This window comes from Peromyscus californicus, unplaced genomic scaffold (genome assembly GCF_007827085.1).
Source record: "Peromyscus californicus insignis strain IS unplaced genomic scaffold, ASM782708v3 Scaffold_6__1_contigs__length_162567912, whole genome shotgun sequence".
NCBI lineage: Eukaryota > Metazoa > Chordata > Mammalia > Rodentia > Cricetidae > Peromyscus > Peromyscus californicus.
Window position 1 is genome coordinate 157,305,507 of NW_026294584.1, and position 16,651 is coordinate 157,322,157.

The following is a 16,651-nucleotide window of genomic DNA, read 5'->3' on the forward strand; positions in this document are numbered from 1 at the left end:
TCACTGGCTTCCATTAACTCTCAGGATCTTGGTGCAAGACTTAACTGAACATTGTACCACTGAGGTCTCAAAGCTCCCACATCGGGTCCATCGTGAAAAGGACACCTTCAGGTGGATGGTCTGAAATCTCAAAACACACACCCAGTAGGTTCTAAAGCACACTTTGGTTTCCATGGCTGAATTTCATGCTTTCCTTATTATTCCCCGCCCCCCAAAAAAGCTGGGTCTCCCTATGCAGCCCTGACTATCCCAAATCTCATTCTGTAGACCAGACTGGCTTCAAATTCAGAGATCCACCTGTGTCTACCTCCTGAGTGCTGAAATTAAAGGCATATGCCACTACACCTGTCCTAAATTTCATGTTTTTGTCACTTATTAAAGTAAGTACGGCCCCATGGAGTTATAACCCACAAACACTACTATGGTCTTCCTAAATTTCATGACCAACCTCTCCAAATTAAACAGCTCAGAAGTCTTTTACTATGGAATGTGGCAGGGTCCTGTGCTGTTCTTCCCTTTGGGGGAGTGGGCCAAGTAGGCCCAGAGTCAACGACACAGATTCCCAGAGAATGTTGAAACAACAAGCTCAGTTTATTCAGGAAGAGGCAAGCATTATATACCCTCCACCCAACCCTGGGGGAGGAAGTCTGATGAATATGCATCTGCTGGTGTGACATGGCTGCCTCTCATTGGTCCAGGTCATCTCCAGATCATGTCTCAGCTGCTGTTGCTAAGGCCCTTAAGCAGACCCAGGTTGGCTCTCAGAAAGTATCATTGTTACTGGTTTGGGCCAGCTGGCCCTCTAGCCTGTTATGGATGAGTCATCCCACAATGGAACACACCCTAAGGGTCCAAGGTTCTTGATTCTACCCAGGCTTTTCAACAATAATTTAAAAAGGAATAAAATTAACTTTGTAATATTTTAAATGGCCTTTGTTTGTTTGTTTGTTTTTAATGTGTATCCCAGGCTGGCCTCAGACTCTTCTCCTGCCTCCACTTCCTTCAGCAAATCCTATTGGCATGTGCCACCAGAACCGGTGGCTTTTGTTTCTGTATTCAAATCCTCAAACTGAAAGTGAGCCTGGTGCCTCTCAACTGAGGCAGGAAAACTGAAAATCTAAGGCCGGCCTAGGTTACAGAGTCTGCAAATTTGGGCATCAAAAGTGAGATGATGTAACCAAACAATAAAAAGTAAAGAGGGAGACGCAGCTCAGTAGTAAAGTTCTTGTCTAGTGTTCAGCCCCCAGCACTAAAGAAAACAGGGACCTTCAACTGAAAATCACATTTCTGTGAGAACCCCTCAAGTGGCTGACCTGTTCCCTCTGAGCTGTCGTTTCCACAGCTTTCCCCACTGAAGATAACACAGTCGGAATGTTTCTCTGGGGTCATTTCCTTTGCTTCTTTCACACATAATCCTGCTTTGAGTTTATTGAGATGAGCAAAGATGCAGACACGGACGGTCTGTTAGATGCGCCTGACAACAACACTGCTTCAGAAGAATGAGGTGACAGATAAGAGTGCAGATGACAGGCCAGGCGGTGGCGGCGCACGCCTTTAATCCCAGCACTCGGGAGGCAGAGGCAGGCGGATCTTTGTGAGTTCAAGGCCAGCCTGGGCTACAAAGCGAGATCCAGGAAAGACGCAAAGCTACACAGAGAAACCCTGTCTCGAAAAACCAAAAATAAATAAATAAATAAATAAATAAAAATAAAAGAATGCAGATGGCAGGTGCTCCGGGTGGGAAATGGCGAGCCTGGGGAAATCCAGACACAAGGACAGGAACTCAGTCAGCTCTAACTTCCTGAAGCAGCAGCAGCAAAGATCACACGCAGCAAGACTTCCTCACAAAGAATGAAACCAAACATGTTTTCTTAGAGAGCTGTGCTCTGAGGTCCTTCTGTTGTCTGCTTACCATCACTTTATGTCTAAAGTTAGTTCAGGTTATCAGCCCACACGCCATGAGGTAATGTTTACATGCTACTTACTTTCTGTGTGAACTTCCTATCCTACTGCTGGCTGTGTGAGGTGTACATTGTGGGCATGCAATCAGTGTGCATCCTCATGGCCTCTGTCCAGTAACACATAATACAAAGGAATCTGAAACCCTTTGCTTCTTAGGGGGCATAGATATGTGGACCATAGAAAGCTGAACAAATTCTACCTGCGTCAAAACAAAGTGACAGTTGCTATCACATGTCCCTGAAGTCACTCCCTGGACCCATGGCCTGTAACTGCAGCATTTGCCTGTTCATAAGAAACCCACTCAGCAAGGAAGGGTTCCTTTACCTTATTTGGGTCAGGACACGAAACAGCGAAGTCCTTGGCCTTGATGTGATCCAAGAGTATCTATTGCTCTACATAGCTTAGAAGTTACCATCTAGTGGGAATGAGCAGCTGTTGTCTCCCGAGAGGCTATCGGCCTCGGTCACAGATGTTAATTAAATATGATTTTGAAGAAAGGACGCTGAACTATGTAGAACACAGAGCTAGGGAGGCAAAGAAAAGAACTTCCAGGGGCAGCTTCGTGCTTCAGCTAATTCCCTTAAAGCAAACCCAAAGTGCAGAAGTGACAAGAAGTCTTTCTACCCTTGTGCTCACACCTGTCTCTACGTGCCCAGGAACGCTCCACAGAGGGAAGGCAGCTTGTTGAGATGTGTTATTATCAAGCAACAACTGCTACAATAAGGATTGTATCCCAGAGTGACTGAGGTAGCCTCTCCCCTCTCCACGGAGCTGACACTACATTAACACACAGCTTGTTTAAGATTACTTTATATGTATGTGGGCCGCAGTGTATTATCTGTGCACCTTGTGCATGTAGGTACCCCTACAGGCCAGAAGAGGGCATCAAATCCCCTGGAACTGGAATTAAGCCAGGTGGGTACTGTGAACTGAACCCTGGGTACCTCCAAGAGCAGCAAGTTCTCTTAACCACTGAGCCATCTCCCTAGACCCCACTACAGCTTGTTTCTTTCAGCAGGAAAAAACATGGCTCCCTAACCAAGTTTCTCAGTCACTTCCTCTTCTATTTGTGCCTCTGCAAGCACAGGAGGCCAGAAATCGCCCATTTATGCAGTCCCCCCTGCTTCTCTATGACAGCTCGAAGCACTTCTCAGGACCTGAGGCCTCTTCTTAAGCACCCTTAGTAGAATCCTTGATAAACTGATTCTAATAACCACATTTCCATCAGCAAACCACATTAGCCAAGGCTCCGATTCTCTCTGCCTTTCAAACTCCTGATTTTCACATGTGCTCTGGGGAAAGCTGACAAACCAAGACATGCAAGATAAGCTAACCATCCTCTTAAACTACCAGTTGTGTTTAGTTATGTTTATACCTGCTCACATGGGACTTGCTGAATCTCATTGGATCAACCCAATTAAACAGGAAATAATTGCAGTCAGTTATGCAAATATCAGCAATAATATTAATTTGTTGATTGCACCCAACAGATTAGCCTTACATGTTCCTAATGCTATTCTGTCTTGTGCCTTAACTGATCAATTAGTGTTGGGATTAGTGAGTCTTGTTGAAGGGGTAATTGCCTGTTGACAATGTAACCCTCCTGCTGCATTATGCCCCTGCAATTGAATAGACAGTGCACAAGGAAAAAAGTATTCCAGACATTCCTTTTATGCCTACTTAAGAAGTCATTTCAAAAGTTAATCTCCTGTCCTGTTACTTCAATGGCAGACTGAGCTCTGTATCAGACCTCCAAGTTTTTTTTAAAAACACATGTCCTGCCTTCGGTTTTAACTGATGGGAAGCTCAACAGGTTTTTATGTAAGAGGTCGTAACATATGCTCTCTACCATCACACAGGCCACTGTTAATTTAGAAATGTAAAGTCTAAAGTGGACTCAGGGCAGACAACTCAGCCTGGTCATTCTGCACTTCTTGACCGCTAATACACCTGCGGCTCTCCCAGACAGATACTGAAGCTTAGGTCAAAGGGCGTGGGAAGCCAGAAGCATCTCTGAGGATGCTGCCTCATGAACATGTGCAGGAAAGGTTGGAGAGCAGCTGGACCCCCTCACCCAAGACTTCAGTCACCAAGGGAAAGGCCCACGAAGACGTATTTTTACTATCTCCTTTCACATTCTCCTTCTCCCAGCTTCTTACTGTTTCTGTCTAAAAGACTCAATAGCTAAACATTTTGGAACAGAACCAAAGTGCTATGTATTGTTAAATGTCTCTAAGGAATGTCTCTAATGGATGAAGTTTTTACAATGTCCTCCCCTGGAATGCTAAAGAGACCCAAGTTTCATCAGTAAGATGAAAGCCACTGCGACCAAGAAGCCACAGTACCATGGCTGAGAGCTGACCTTCCAAGGGTGAGTGCTTTCTATCAGGGCATGACTTTCTCCTGGATAAACTGAAAGATGAAAGAATTCTTCACTCACAGTTCCTAAACAAGGAAAACACTCTCTGGAATTATTCTGTTATCCCACCAGATGCTCATTAATGCTCACCTAAGAGAATGGCACAAAATGCAGATTAAGATCAAAATCCAGAGTGTATCTCCCTACCTACCCCTCTATTTGGCATTTAACATTTAATGTACAGCATCTGTAATTTCCATGTGGTTGTTATTTTATCATGAATTCTGTCCAGGGCAATCATTTCAGTTCCAATAATAATAATCTTAAAATATAAGATAATTCTTCCAACTGACCGTGATGTCTTCCATGGACAAGAAAGACAGCTTGAGGTACTACTGCTACTTGTTACCAGAATTAGGCATGGCTCCCAAGAGGGCTTCAGCATGGAGAGATAGAAAGTATACTTCTATGTTCATTTTTATAGTAAACATGTGCTGAATACCTATATTGTGCTGGGCTTTGAGGACACAAAGATCTAGAAGGCATAGGACCCCTAGTCTCATAGCAGCACAGTGAGCAGCCAGTTATAATACTGTATAAAGAGGACAGGGAACAGTGAGTGTGAGCCTCACAGACACCCAGAGACTGGGGCAGACCATAACACCAAGAAGGGACAGACTGCCTTTAGCTTGAACTTAAGGACCTACAAAAGCATGGAGGAAGGAAATCCAGGGGACCAAATTTGTTAAAGAAAAAAAATCAAGGCATGATAGTACACACCTGTCATCCCAGCATTCAGAAGGCTGAGACAGGAGGACTGCCATGAGTCTGAGACCAGCCTGGCCAGACATTAGGGAATACCAGATCAGCCAGACCAGCCAGGGCTACCTAGGGAGTCCAACTCCCAACAACAATAACAACAACAACAACAAAAACTCACAGCAAAAAGCCCTGTCCTGTGTGTTTCTGACACCAATGAACCACAGGGATGCCACCTAGGAAATGTCCTCGGGTCATCCTTCATACAGAGGTCTCATTGGTTGAGGAACCCTACCTTCTACTAAGGAACAGAAATTTGGATCTTGTGCAGGACAAGGGTAGGCATTTATCATCATCTTTCCAGAGATTGCTACAGGAAGCAATTACTACCACATTTACAGGTGACATTTGGCATTGGCAATTTTCTGTGGCTCAAGGAAAAACCTCCACTTGGTAAAACATGAACTCTGCAACTACAATATGCAAAACTACTAACAGGTGGTCACGGTTGAGGGCAGAGGTCCGTCTTCTGTGGCACATCACCAACCCAATGGGGTTTCCATCAGGGTAACACTGTTGTCCAGTCGCTCTCCACCCTTCCGTACTATGACAAAGGCAAAAGCATGTGTTTCAGTCTAAAACAGACACTTGAGCAAACCCTCAGGAACCCGAGCAGCCACAGCTGTACAATGGGCTCATTTACTACAGCAGAGAGAGGGCTTGGCTGTTAAGAGCATATACTGACCTTCCAGGGGACCTGGGTGTCCGCTTACAAATGTCTCTAACTCCAGCTCCATGGGATCTAGTGCCCTCTCTGGCCCTCGTGGGCACCAGCACTTACAAGTGCATGTACCTCCACTTCTACCATCCCCTTCTACACATAAGTAAAAATAAATCTTCTACAAATAAAAAATCTGGTAAATCAAGTGTGTCAACACATACTTGTAATCCCAGCACTTGGGTGATGAATGCAGAAGGATCCACAGGAATCAAGGCTAGCCTGGGCTATATGAGACCCTGTCTCAATCAATCCATAAAATGAAAATAACCTTAGTATGAACCTGTAGCTGCCTTTTCCCATCCTAGGAAACAAGAGCTCATTCCTCACACTGCTTTCCCTGATACATGAGGCCGGGACTCCAGCTACCCCAAGGCAGGTGTCGTGGTGTCAATATCCACTGTGTTAAGAAAACATGAAAGGCGGCTTTGGAAGAAGACTGTGACACTGCAATCAATGTGACATCAGCTGGGTCTCCTTCATTGGCTCTGGTTTGAAGGCTTTTCCCCAGGGTGGTGCTACTGAATGATAGCAGTAGGGTGTAGGGCTTGGTCACTGGGGCTATTCCCTTGAAACGGGCAGTGGATCCAGCTAAAATGCATGGGAACCTGCTACATGCCAATCTCAGAGACCACACCAATGTTGAATCTCTAAAACTGTGAGCCAGACAGGCCTTTTCTTGTTATAAAATTACTAGCCTCAAGAATTTTGTTTTAGTACTATGAAGCCCATCAATGCCACGTTATTCAAGACATTTCTCCTATCTCTTCTTAGAATATGTAAGTACTTAAGAGCAACATATGATTTAGTTTAAAAACAATTTATCTTGGCATCTCATTCCTTCTTTCAATGAAGAAATATTACTGTCCGTATTCTCTACCCTAGACCCTGTGCTAAACCCCAGGAGACATAAGAAAGTAAAAAACTCCGGCATTAAAACAGCCCTAGGAGGGGACAAACACAGGACAATTGTAATGGGACTTCGTGGTCTTAGGTAGCTCAAGAGGTATTTAAAAAGTTCCCACAGGGGTTCAGGTCTAGCCTGGTCTACACAGTAAGACCCTGTCTCAAAAACAAACTGAGTGATAAAAAGTTCCTGCATGGGATGAGCACCGAAGGTCGCCATGACGCTATGAGGCAACCACACTGTCGGGGTTCAGCAGAGACAGGTAGTGTCATGGACCAAAGAACATTTGGAGAAGAGAAACTACCCAAAGAATGGAAGCCGAGATGATTAGGGTGGGCAGAAACACAAGAGCAGACAGTATGGCCAGCGTTGTCCAAGTTTACCTCTGCTTCTGTAAAAAAAACCAGGAGTGCTTTTCCTTGTCGATTAGAAAAAGAAAGAAACGGGGGAAAGAGAAGAAATAAAACAACCTTGTTTGAACTCTCCCCCTGCAGCAGGTATTTCTTGTAACCTAACACCCAGGACCAATGTGGATAACTGGCCCCATGGGACAAGAAATTAGCCTAGCACTTAGAAGTGTAGACTTTAAGTCAGATCTGAGGTTTCAAAGACTTCCCCCTGGGTCATCCTGGCAAGAGACTTGGTTTTTCTTTCTCTTGTTTTTTGTGGCTGTTACTTGTATTCAATTTTGTGGAACACTTTGTAGGGAAACATCATGTTTCCATGTAACACCCAAAGAGATCAAATGTCAAACATGATGTAACATCCTACTCTTTTTTTCTCTCAGTAATTACTAAAATTATTTTTCTTGGAAACAGACAAGCTAGTCGCTTGGCTAACAGAACCAATTTGCCATCTTGTAAGAGAATAATTTGGAGACTTGAGGACACAGCACAAAATAATTGAGGGAAAAAAGATGTGGTTTTGATTAGGAATGGTTGGTGCTTAACAAGCTGGGATATGTAGGGTACTTGTGCTTTGTGACTGACTCTGAGTCACTTCCGAACTCTTGTGCCTGTGCTGATGACCTCTTTGCCTCTGTTCAGTATGGGTTCTGAGTGGACCATTGGGCTTTTTTGTCTGTTTTTAAAGATAGGCTCTCTTGTAGCCTACGCTGGCCTCAAACTTGCAATATATCGGATAGCCATGAAGTTCTGGTCCTCCCACCTCAAACCCCAAAGTGTTCAATTGTAGGCACACACCCAAAACACTGTTGGTTGTATGCAGTTTGACCCAGGGCTTCATGCATGTTAGAAAGCCCGCTACCAGTCAAGGTACATCCCTAGCCCATGCTGGATTCGGTGCTTCCATCTCTAAAGAGCATAAAGTGGAGAGGGAAAAGTTCTGTTTTTCTCAAATGTTCTACCATGTGTATCTCTTACTATCTTTTTCTTTTCCCATTGTGTGTGTGTTATTCATGTGTATGCATTTCTATATGTGTAGACACATGTATATGTGGGCACACATGTGCAGATGTGTGGAAAGTCCCAAGGTTGACACTCTTCTACCATATCTCTAGAGGGAGGGTCTCCCAATCAAGCCCAGAGCTCATGGATGGCTCTCTTTCAGAAGCTGGAATTACCAGCTGGGTTGCCATGTCCATCCAGCATTTGCATAGGACTCTGTGCAAATAGGGACCTGCACACAATGAACAGCAAGCATTTCAATCACTGATCCTCTAGGTGCATCTTTTGTATTTCAACTTTCTTTTTTTTTTTTTTTTTTTTTGAGACAGGCCTCATTGTGTATCCCTGGTGGACCTGAACTCCCTACATAGACCAGGTGGGCCTTGAACTCAGAGATTCCCCCTGCCCATACCTCCCAAGTGCTGGGATTAAAGGCGTGTTCCACCTCACCAAACTGCTTATGAATATGAGCCCCAAGGTGAATTTCTTTGTAATATTTTTTTTAATTTTTTGTTGTATCTGAGTGTTTTGCTGCATGTATGTGTGCACATGTGTGGAGTGGAGGCACAGGCACGCAAAAGAGGGTACCAGATCTCCTGGAACCAGGGCTGTGAGCTGACTTGTAGGTTCTGGGAAATGAACCCAGGTCCCCTTCAAGAGCAGTAAATGTTCTTAACCTCTGAGCCATCTCCCAGCTGCCCCCCAACCCCAGCTGGTAAAAATGTCTACCTGGATATCAGTCAACTTTCCCAAGATGCGGCTTGCAAGCTTGGGACCATTCTCCATTGTTGGAATGTGCAGCATCTGCAAAAGAAGGGAGAGAGTGGTCTGAGGGTGTGAAGCACACGCGGGCATGACAGGAAGATGCGCAGCACACCCATGACATGAAGGCAACGCCGCGAGGACCAGAGAGGCACCCCAACATACCTATCACACACACTACCTCCGACAACAGAGTCTTTTCTGCTCAGAATCTGAATAAAAACCAGTCAGCCAATGATAGCGTGTTCATTTCCTACCAACTCAATCAAGGGCACAAAAGGTTGGAATGCCGTTCTTCGGGACAGTGTGAGGAATTCAGGAGACCAGAAGGGGTCCCTGAAACAGTAGAAGAACTCAACACAGGATTCTAAGAATTCATAGGGTGAGTAATCGCCCTCTGTTGAACCCTCTGGCAAGAAATCAGAACTCAAAGATATTTTGCAACAAACGAAAGCAAGTCATTTCAAAGGAATAAGTTAAAGCAAGTCTCATCTCCATTCACAAAAGGGATTTCTGAACCTGGTCTGGGGCAAGTCATACATACCTCCAAGGGCTACAACTCTCATGAGAAGTCAAGGTTAAACCCATAGCTGAAAAAGATTTCGTGCCCTTAGTTTGTATCTGAGCCATGCCCGTTCATGCCTTGCTGGCTGGTTGGCTTTTGATGCTTTGATTTTAATAGATAGCGCATATTCTCAAACACTCTTCTTATTATACCTTTTAGTATAATAGGATAATTGCGGACCCTTTGGGCTCTAAATGCCTCCCAGAACCATTTAGGAGAAGCATTAAAAATAAGTTAACCTTTGTAAACTTTTTATTTGTAGAATGGAGTTAACAATTGGATTTTAGTTACTAAAATGGACCAATAACATACATAGATACTGCCATAAAATACTCAAATTAGCCCCTTACAATCTTTCCTTCCTCTCTCTGCTTTTCTCTATCCCTCTCTGGCACTCATGCCTTCCCTCATGTCTCTCTGCCACATGGACATAAAACCAGGTAGTTCTTCCACAGTGAAATAATCTGTATGTGAAATTGTGTCAGTAGCCATATCTGAAAAGCAAATTCTAAAATGTTAAGCAAAACATAATAGTAATAATAATAATAATAATCCCAATAAGCTGACATTGTAATGTTGAATTCATAAATCAGAGGAACTTACATTTAACGAGTCATCTGAAGCAGTTAGTCTTGTAGGACTAAAAAGCATACACCTACAGAATAATGCCTACACTGTTATAGACTGCCTATACGCCTACAGAATAACATTTACACATTTACAGAATGCCTGTAAAATAATTCTTATCTTTTCACTCTAAAGATAGAGGCTGACCAGATGTGCATGAGGATTGGATTTTGCTATAATAGGGAAAGCCCTCCAACTAGCAAGATAATGCATTTATGGTACAAGTAAAATTGGATAAATGGGGGCTGGAGAGATGGCTCAGTGGTTAAGAGCACTGGCTGCTCTTCCAGAGGACCCAGGTTTGATTCCCAGCACCCACACAGTGGTTTATAACCACCTATAACAGCAGTTTCAGGGAATCCAACACCCTTTTCTGGCCTCCACAGGCACTGTATGCACATGGTACACATGCAGACAAAAGACCCATACACAAATAAAAGAAACAAATCTGTTTTTTAAAATTAGACAAATGCAGTAAAGAGGTAAGGATTATTTCCTTACAACTAAATCCTCGAGCTGCTTTGGAAGATCTGAGTGAGCACAGTGCACACCACTCAAAATGTCTGCACAGTGGTCTGCGCAACGCTGACAACGGGAATCGAGGCAGATGAAAGAACGGACAGTCAGTTCTCATGCGCACTTTGTACCTACTGCCCCTCTGCTCCAACTGCAGCAGCTTGGAAGAACCGGCAGAAACCAGAACACTGAGACCCAGCTACGTGCTCTGCAGCCTACCTCGGCAGGCGAGCAGAAGGAGGTGAAGAGCTCCACAGTTGCCAAGGACAAGGCTGCCTCGATCTCATGTCTGAGCTCTCACTGAATCTCCAGAAAGACCCAAGTGCTGCGCCAGCTCAGGCCCAGCCAGCTCACATTCCCCTTGCACACTCTATGACTCCATTAAGTTACAGGTAAACGTCTACATTTTGTAAAATTCCATTCATTCGTTTACTTATTGTGAGCATCAGGTAGTGAGGATGCCGTCAAGCGCATGAGGAGGTCAGAGGGAAGCTAAGCTGCGAGAGTCAGTTTCTCTCCTTCCGTTATGTGGGTCCCAGGGACCAAAACTCAAGTTTTCAGCCTGGATGACAAGCGTCTTCACCACTGTGCCATCTCACCGACCCCAGGGCACAAACTAACTTTAGAAATGACTGACACAGAACTATTTGTCTTACCTGGCCCTTGTAGAGAATGTCTGAAACCGGGCAGACGACGCAGGCCGTCCCTGAGCCAAACATCTCCTTCACTCTGTTCCCCTCCAGGGCAGCGGTCAGGTCATCCATGGTGAGGTATCTCTCACACACCTTAAACTCACCCTGTTTGGAGTATTAAAAATGAAAAAAGAAGAGAAAAAGAAAGTCAGTGCTTGTCTTTGGATCTGGCTGAACTTGATGATGTCATAATGGTCCTCTGGGAGAAGCAGAAAAGGGCACACTGTGTGATTGCCCTAGCATGTTGAGTAGGAAAGGACACAATGTGTGATTACCCAATGTATTGAGCAACCTACTTCCAAATGACTGACAGCTTTCACAAATGAAGTCATCAAGATGTTCACCTGGGTTCATGGCACATTTTCACACATGCCTGTGTCAAGACTTACAGTTGTCATGGATAAGGTCTCATACACTAACTCATTCTAAGTGCTATTTACTACATTTTCCACATCTTTTATGATTAAGGAGAACAACTGACTGCATCATATATCAGTACAAGGACAGCTGCCATTTACCAGGTATCCACCACATGCCAAGGTCTTTAATGCATCATCCTCTCTACTTTACAGTTGAGGGCACTTGGTTTCCAGAACTTCCTTCAGACCAGACCAGTCAGCTAGTAAACAGTGAACCCTAGATTTGAACTAAGCCTTATCTGGTTGCCTTCAAAACTGGTAAAAATCATAAACTTAGTTCATACGGCTGAAGCAGTCACTATTGTTAGGAGCCAATATTTTGACTTTATGAGAAATTAAACCAAGGGGTGTTGTGATTTGGTTCAAAATTAAATAAATTACTAAACAATTTGTGTTCCAGAAAATCAGCAAACATTACTGAAAACAGTTAAGGTCTGTGTTCTAGAGAGAAAAAAAACAAAAACAAACAAGCAAACAAACAAAAACCAGTATAAACCCATCTTGCAAATGAACAGAATCGTGTTTGCTCAGCTCATCCTTATCTCTGGACTAGTTCCCCTGTCTGGAAGTTGTGGTGCCTCCGAGTGCCTCTTGGCATTTTGTCTGTTTCAACATAGCTTTAAAATGAATTGCAGTTAAGGAGTCAAGAAAAACCCCTCCATAATAACCTGTTTTCCAAGCTCAGGAACCGGAGGTGCGGGACACTCAGGCTCACACCTTGTCACCGGGCCTTCTATACTCGGTCCATTTGTTCTCTTAGTAAAACAGAAATTACTGAGCTTCAGAAAGCCATCTTTCCAAGGGCAGACATAGTTGGGACAGGGCAAGCTGTCTGAAATTAAACCAACAGTTTGCAAATGTCATGCCCAATGTGCCAGCCAACTGGCAGCAGTTGAGTCTTGTCTACTCTGGACATGGTAGGATTATTTAGCTACTTTCAGTCTTTTCCAGGGAAACTGCTGGTCCACTCTGAGATAATGCGTGTGTGTCTAAACATCTGTCCACTAGGACTGTCTGGCCACAGTGTGCTCGAAGCCTTTTCATGGTCTCTGGGGATCTTTAGAACACATGGGTCACAAGGACCAGCCAAGGAGCCATGCTAGTCAGCTAGCCAACTCCCTCCCACATCTACCTTACAAACACTGTCACTTCAAATAACAAATGTCTTACTACTCATGCCTCTCTGGCATGGATTTGAAAGTTTACTGAAAACAATTTTTTTTTTGCTTTGAGTGTTTTCAATTTTAAAATAAGCATGTGTAGAAATCTAAGACAACGGGGGGGGGGCAGTAGAGAGAGAAAGACAGAAAAATCAACATTATGCTGATATTAATATGTCAATGAAAATCTGTAGCTCCTCTAATGGTCGTGGGCACACTGGAATAAATACAGAACATGTCACCAATGCAATGAGGAATAGTTTACAGTTGAAGTTAAGGGCTGGGTGGCAACACCCAGTGCAGACCAGGTAAGCAGTAGTAGAAGACACCCCGTAAACAGACTGAGGTTAGTTAGAAGCCCTCCTCACTAAGACAGCCTGTTCAGCTAGTTCTCTGTGTACTCTGCTAAAAAGAATATTTACTGGCTGGTTTTGCCAACACAGACCTTCTAGAGAGATCTTTTGCACAAGGTAAGATTTGAAGATTAGATAACATTGGTGGGAACCACAGGATATGATATCATTGCAAGGGGGGGGCATTTTTCATGATTCTTTGTGTTGGGCTCATGGGAGTTGTTCGGATCAAGGGCACTCACCCACTGTTGTGCCAACTCCATGATGCTCTGCCTCGTCACACCTGGGAGAATGATGCCATCTAGCGGAGGTGTCGCCAGCTCTTCCTCTGTTAATTAGAAACAGGAATGTTTACAAAATTTCGCTCATTAGACATATCACAGCAGTAGCCATTTTTAAAGCCATTTCTGATAATTTGACAAATAATAAGCATGCAGATAATTAATTCCACTGCCCTGCATCATTAGGTTTCTCAAATCTCTACTCGCTTCTCACAAGAAGACACAAGAGAGACAGCCCAGTGGGTGAGAACAGGTAAGGACCTGAGTTCTGTTCCTAGTACCCACCTAAGAGGCTTACAACTGCCTGCAACTCAGCTCCAAGGGATCTAGTCCTCTTTCAGAATCCTTGGGCACTGCACTGGTGTGCACATTTCTCCACACAGATGCACACACACACACACACACACACACACACACACACACACACACATAATTAAGAATAAAACAAATTTTCTTAAATAAGCAAAAACAAAAAAGGACCAGCAAGATGGCTCAGTGGATAAAGGCATTGGGTCCCAAGTCTGTGCCCCTGAGTTCAACCCTCTGGAAACCCCATGGTAGAAGGAGAGAACTGATTCCCACAAGTGGTCCTCTGTTGTCTTAGGGCTCTCCCAGGCTCCTGAATACAGTTAAGAACTTTAGAACTAACCCATTTCAATCCTTACTCTACAGGAGTAACAAATGTGCATTTTCCCAGGCTAGTGACAGTGAGAAAAAGCTATGATCACACACCAATGTCCTAGCTCTGGGACCACTACTCTCTGTCTCGAGGTGGGGTGGATCTAGGCTCTTCAGCTCCATAATGGTTTACCAGAATAGAGATCTGCCCATCTCTGTATGCCCCAGTCCCTGCATCATGTCTGGCCTAGCATTGATGATGAGGTTTTTTGTTTTGTTTTTATGTGTATGGGTGTTTCACCTACCTGTATGTATGTGCACCACATGCATGCAATACCCACAGAGGTCAGAAGAGGGGACCAGATCCCCCAGAACTGGAGTTACAGGTTATGAGCTACCACTTAAGTGCTGGGAACTGAACCTGAACCCTTTGGAAGAGCATTACTCTGAACTACTGGGGCATGCCCCAATCCCCTATAATAAGTATTTTTTTTTATATTTTACTAAATGAATGAATGAACTATCTTTGCTAGGCTACAGCAGTTTGATTTAGAGAGATTATTTATTTTCTGAAAATTGCTTTTTAGAAAGAAGAAATTGGTTCTGGAAATGTTCCCGAGGCTACTTGTCATTTTAGAAGTGTTAATCTCAAAATAAATATGTTTTGTGATAGCTCCTTAGCTAGACACAGAAATGCATGTGTGTGTGTGTGTGTGTGTGTGTGTGTGTGTGTGTGTGTGTGTGTGTGTATGTGTGCAGTTTTCACACGTGCATAGACCTTTCCTACAGTTAGCTCAACTCTAAGACAATACTGAGTTAAACACAAACAGCAGCCTTCACGTGTACAAAGGCTGTTGTGTGAAATGAATTTAGCATCCAACTGTAACCACCAGCCTGAGGTCAAGAGGCAGAACATCTGTTCCCCCGTTTCCCAGACAGGGTGAGGACATGAGGACATTTGGGTGAGAAGTAGTCATTTTCCTCTGCAAACACAGACACACTCCCAGGAGCCAGCTGAGAGGGAAACACGGCCTGCTGCTCAGCAGAGGCTGGGGGTTGGTTACTGCCCTAAGTTCTATGACCCGTTGTTTTCTCCCCCTCCTCACCCTCCAAGGAGAGCTACACGAGGATTGTGTTAGACAGTGTTAGATTGTGGCTAGGACAGAGAAGAGGACTGAAGAGGCCCAAGGGAGAGGACTTTTTATTTCTTCTTATTGTATACGTGTGTGGGAGTGCCTGTGGGTCTCCTGGAGCTAGAATTACAGGCAGCTGCCAGACATAGGTGCTGGGAATCCAATTCGGGTCCTCTGGAAGCAGAGCACTTGTCCCTGGCCCACTCACTCCCACCCCCTTTTGCCTAGTGATGGATACCCCAATGGAAGGAGCACACTGAGACTAAAACCAGCTTGGGCAAGTCATAAAATCTAACTCTTATTAAGGACTCGTGTATTTTGCAAGAGGCAGTAGACAAATCACTCATTCCCACTCTGATCTTTACTCACAGCCATGCAGAAATGCTGTGACTTCTCAGGAACAATTAGTCACCAGGACAACTTCTGGAGCTATGATGCAGGTGGCGGTTAAGTCCTTGACATCTCCCATAAATAATGACACTGCCTTTTCTGAATGATGTCCCTGTTTGTGCTTGTGGTGGTTTGTGGTGCTGGGTGGGTGGGAACAGGGAGAGGAGTGGGCAGGGAGGAAGACATCTCCTGAGCACAGGACAGCAACGTCAGCCACCTCTCTAGCATCACTTCACGTATATGTTTATGAGAAGTCCCAGTTTGAAATCCCTCAAATTCCAGCATAAATTTTGTTTCCTTACATTTCCAAGTGCAAACAGCAGGAGTAGAAATATGTCTGGTGTGTCTGGCTGAATCATATGCCCAGGCCAGAGGAGACAGCCTGGCAGAGGCGCCCAGGGCCAACTCACCCTTGATGGAGTGTAAGGCTCGCCTTGTACCAAACCGGAACACAGTGCTACATTCAGCCTCATCTGAATCATCTCTTCCCCTTTTAGCAAAACACAGCACATGTGAAGAGGCCACCACTAAGCAACAAGCTCCTTTTAAATACGGTCACTGAAGCCGAGACTTGGAGTTTGTACCTAGAAGTATCATTTAATTCTCTGTGTGTGTGTGTGTGTGTGTGTGTGTGTGTGAGCATGTGTGTGCATGTGGGTGTGTGCATACATGCAGAAACCAGAGGACAACAGTGAGTCTCTTCCTCTATTGCTCTCTGCCTTATTTTTGAGTCAGGGTCAATCTGACTGTCTCCACCTCCTAATGCTGGTGTTGGAAACATGAACGGCCAGCCACACCCTGACTTCATTTCACATTTTCAGTGTCTATAAAAAATCGGAAAAACATAAACAGGTCTAAAAATGTGCTCCTACATCTCACAATCAATATCCTAATGGTCAGTGCAGGCTGACTTTGTCCCTCGCTTTGGATCATTTAGCTCAATACCGTATAAACTGTCAACACT

General features: G+C 44.4%; 1 protein-coding gene across 3 annotated transcripts in view; it reads right to left on the bottom strand.

Annotated features, from left to right (window-relative positions):
• Positions 1-567: 567 nt before the first annotated feature.
• Positions 568-16,651, bottom strand: part of Bcat1 (branched chain amino acid transaminase 1) — a 95,623-nt gene continuing 79,539 nt past the window's right edge. For all 3 annotated transcript variants that reach the window (XM_052722298.1, XM_052722297.1, XM_052722300.1), the window contains exons 8-11: positions 13,508-13,593; positions 11,298-11,438; positions 8,901-8,975; positions 568-5,684 (exon numbers count right to left, since the gene is read on the bottom strand). In XM_052722298.1, the coding sequence (XP_052578258.1) occupies positions 5,643-5,684; positions 8,901-8,975; positions 11,298-11,438; positions 13,508-13,593 (344 nt within the window). In that variant the 3' untranslated portion in view covers positions 568-5,642. The remainder of the gene's footprint in view (positions 5,685-8,900; positions 8,976-11,297; positions 11,439-13,507; positions 13,594-16,651) is intronic.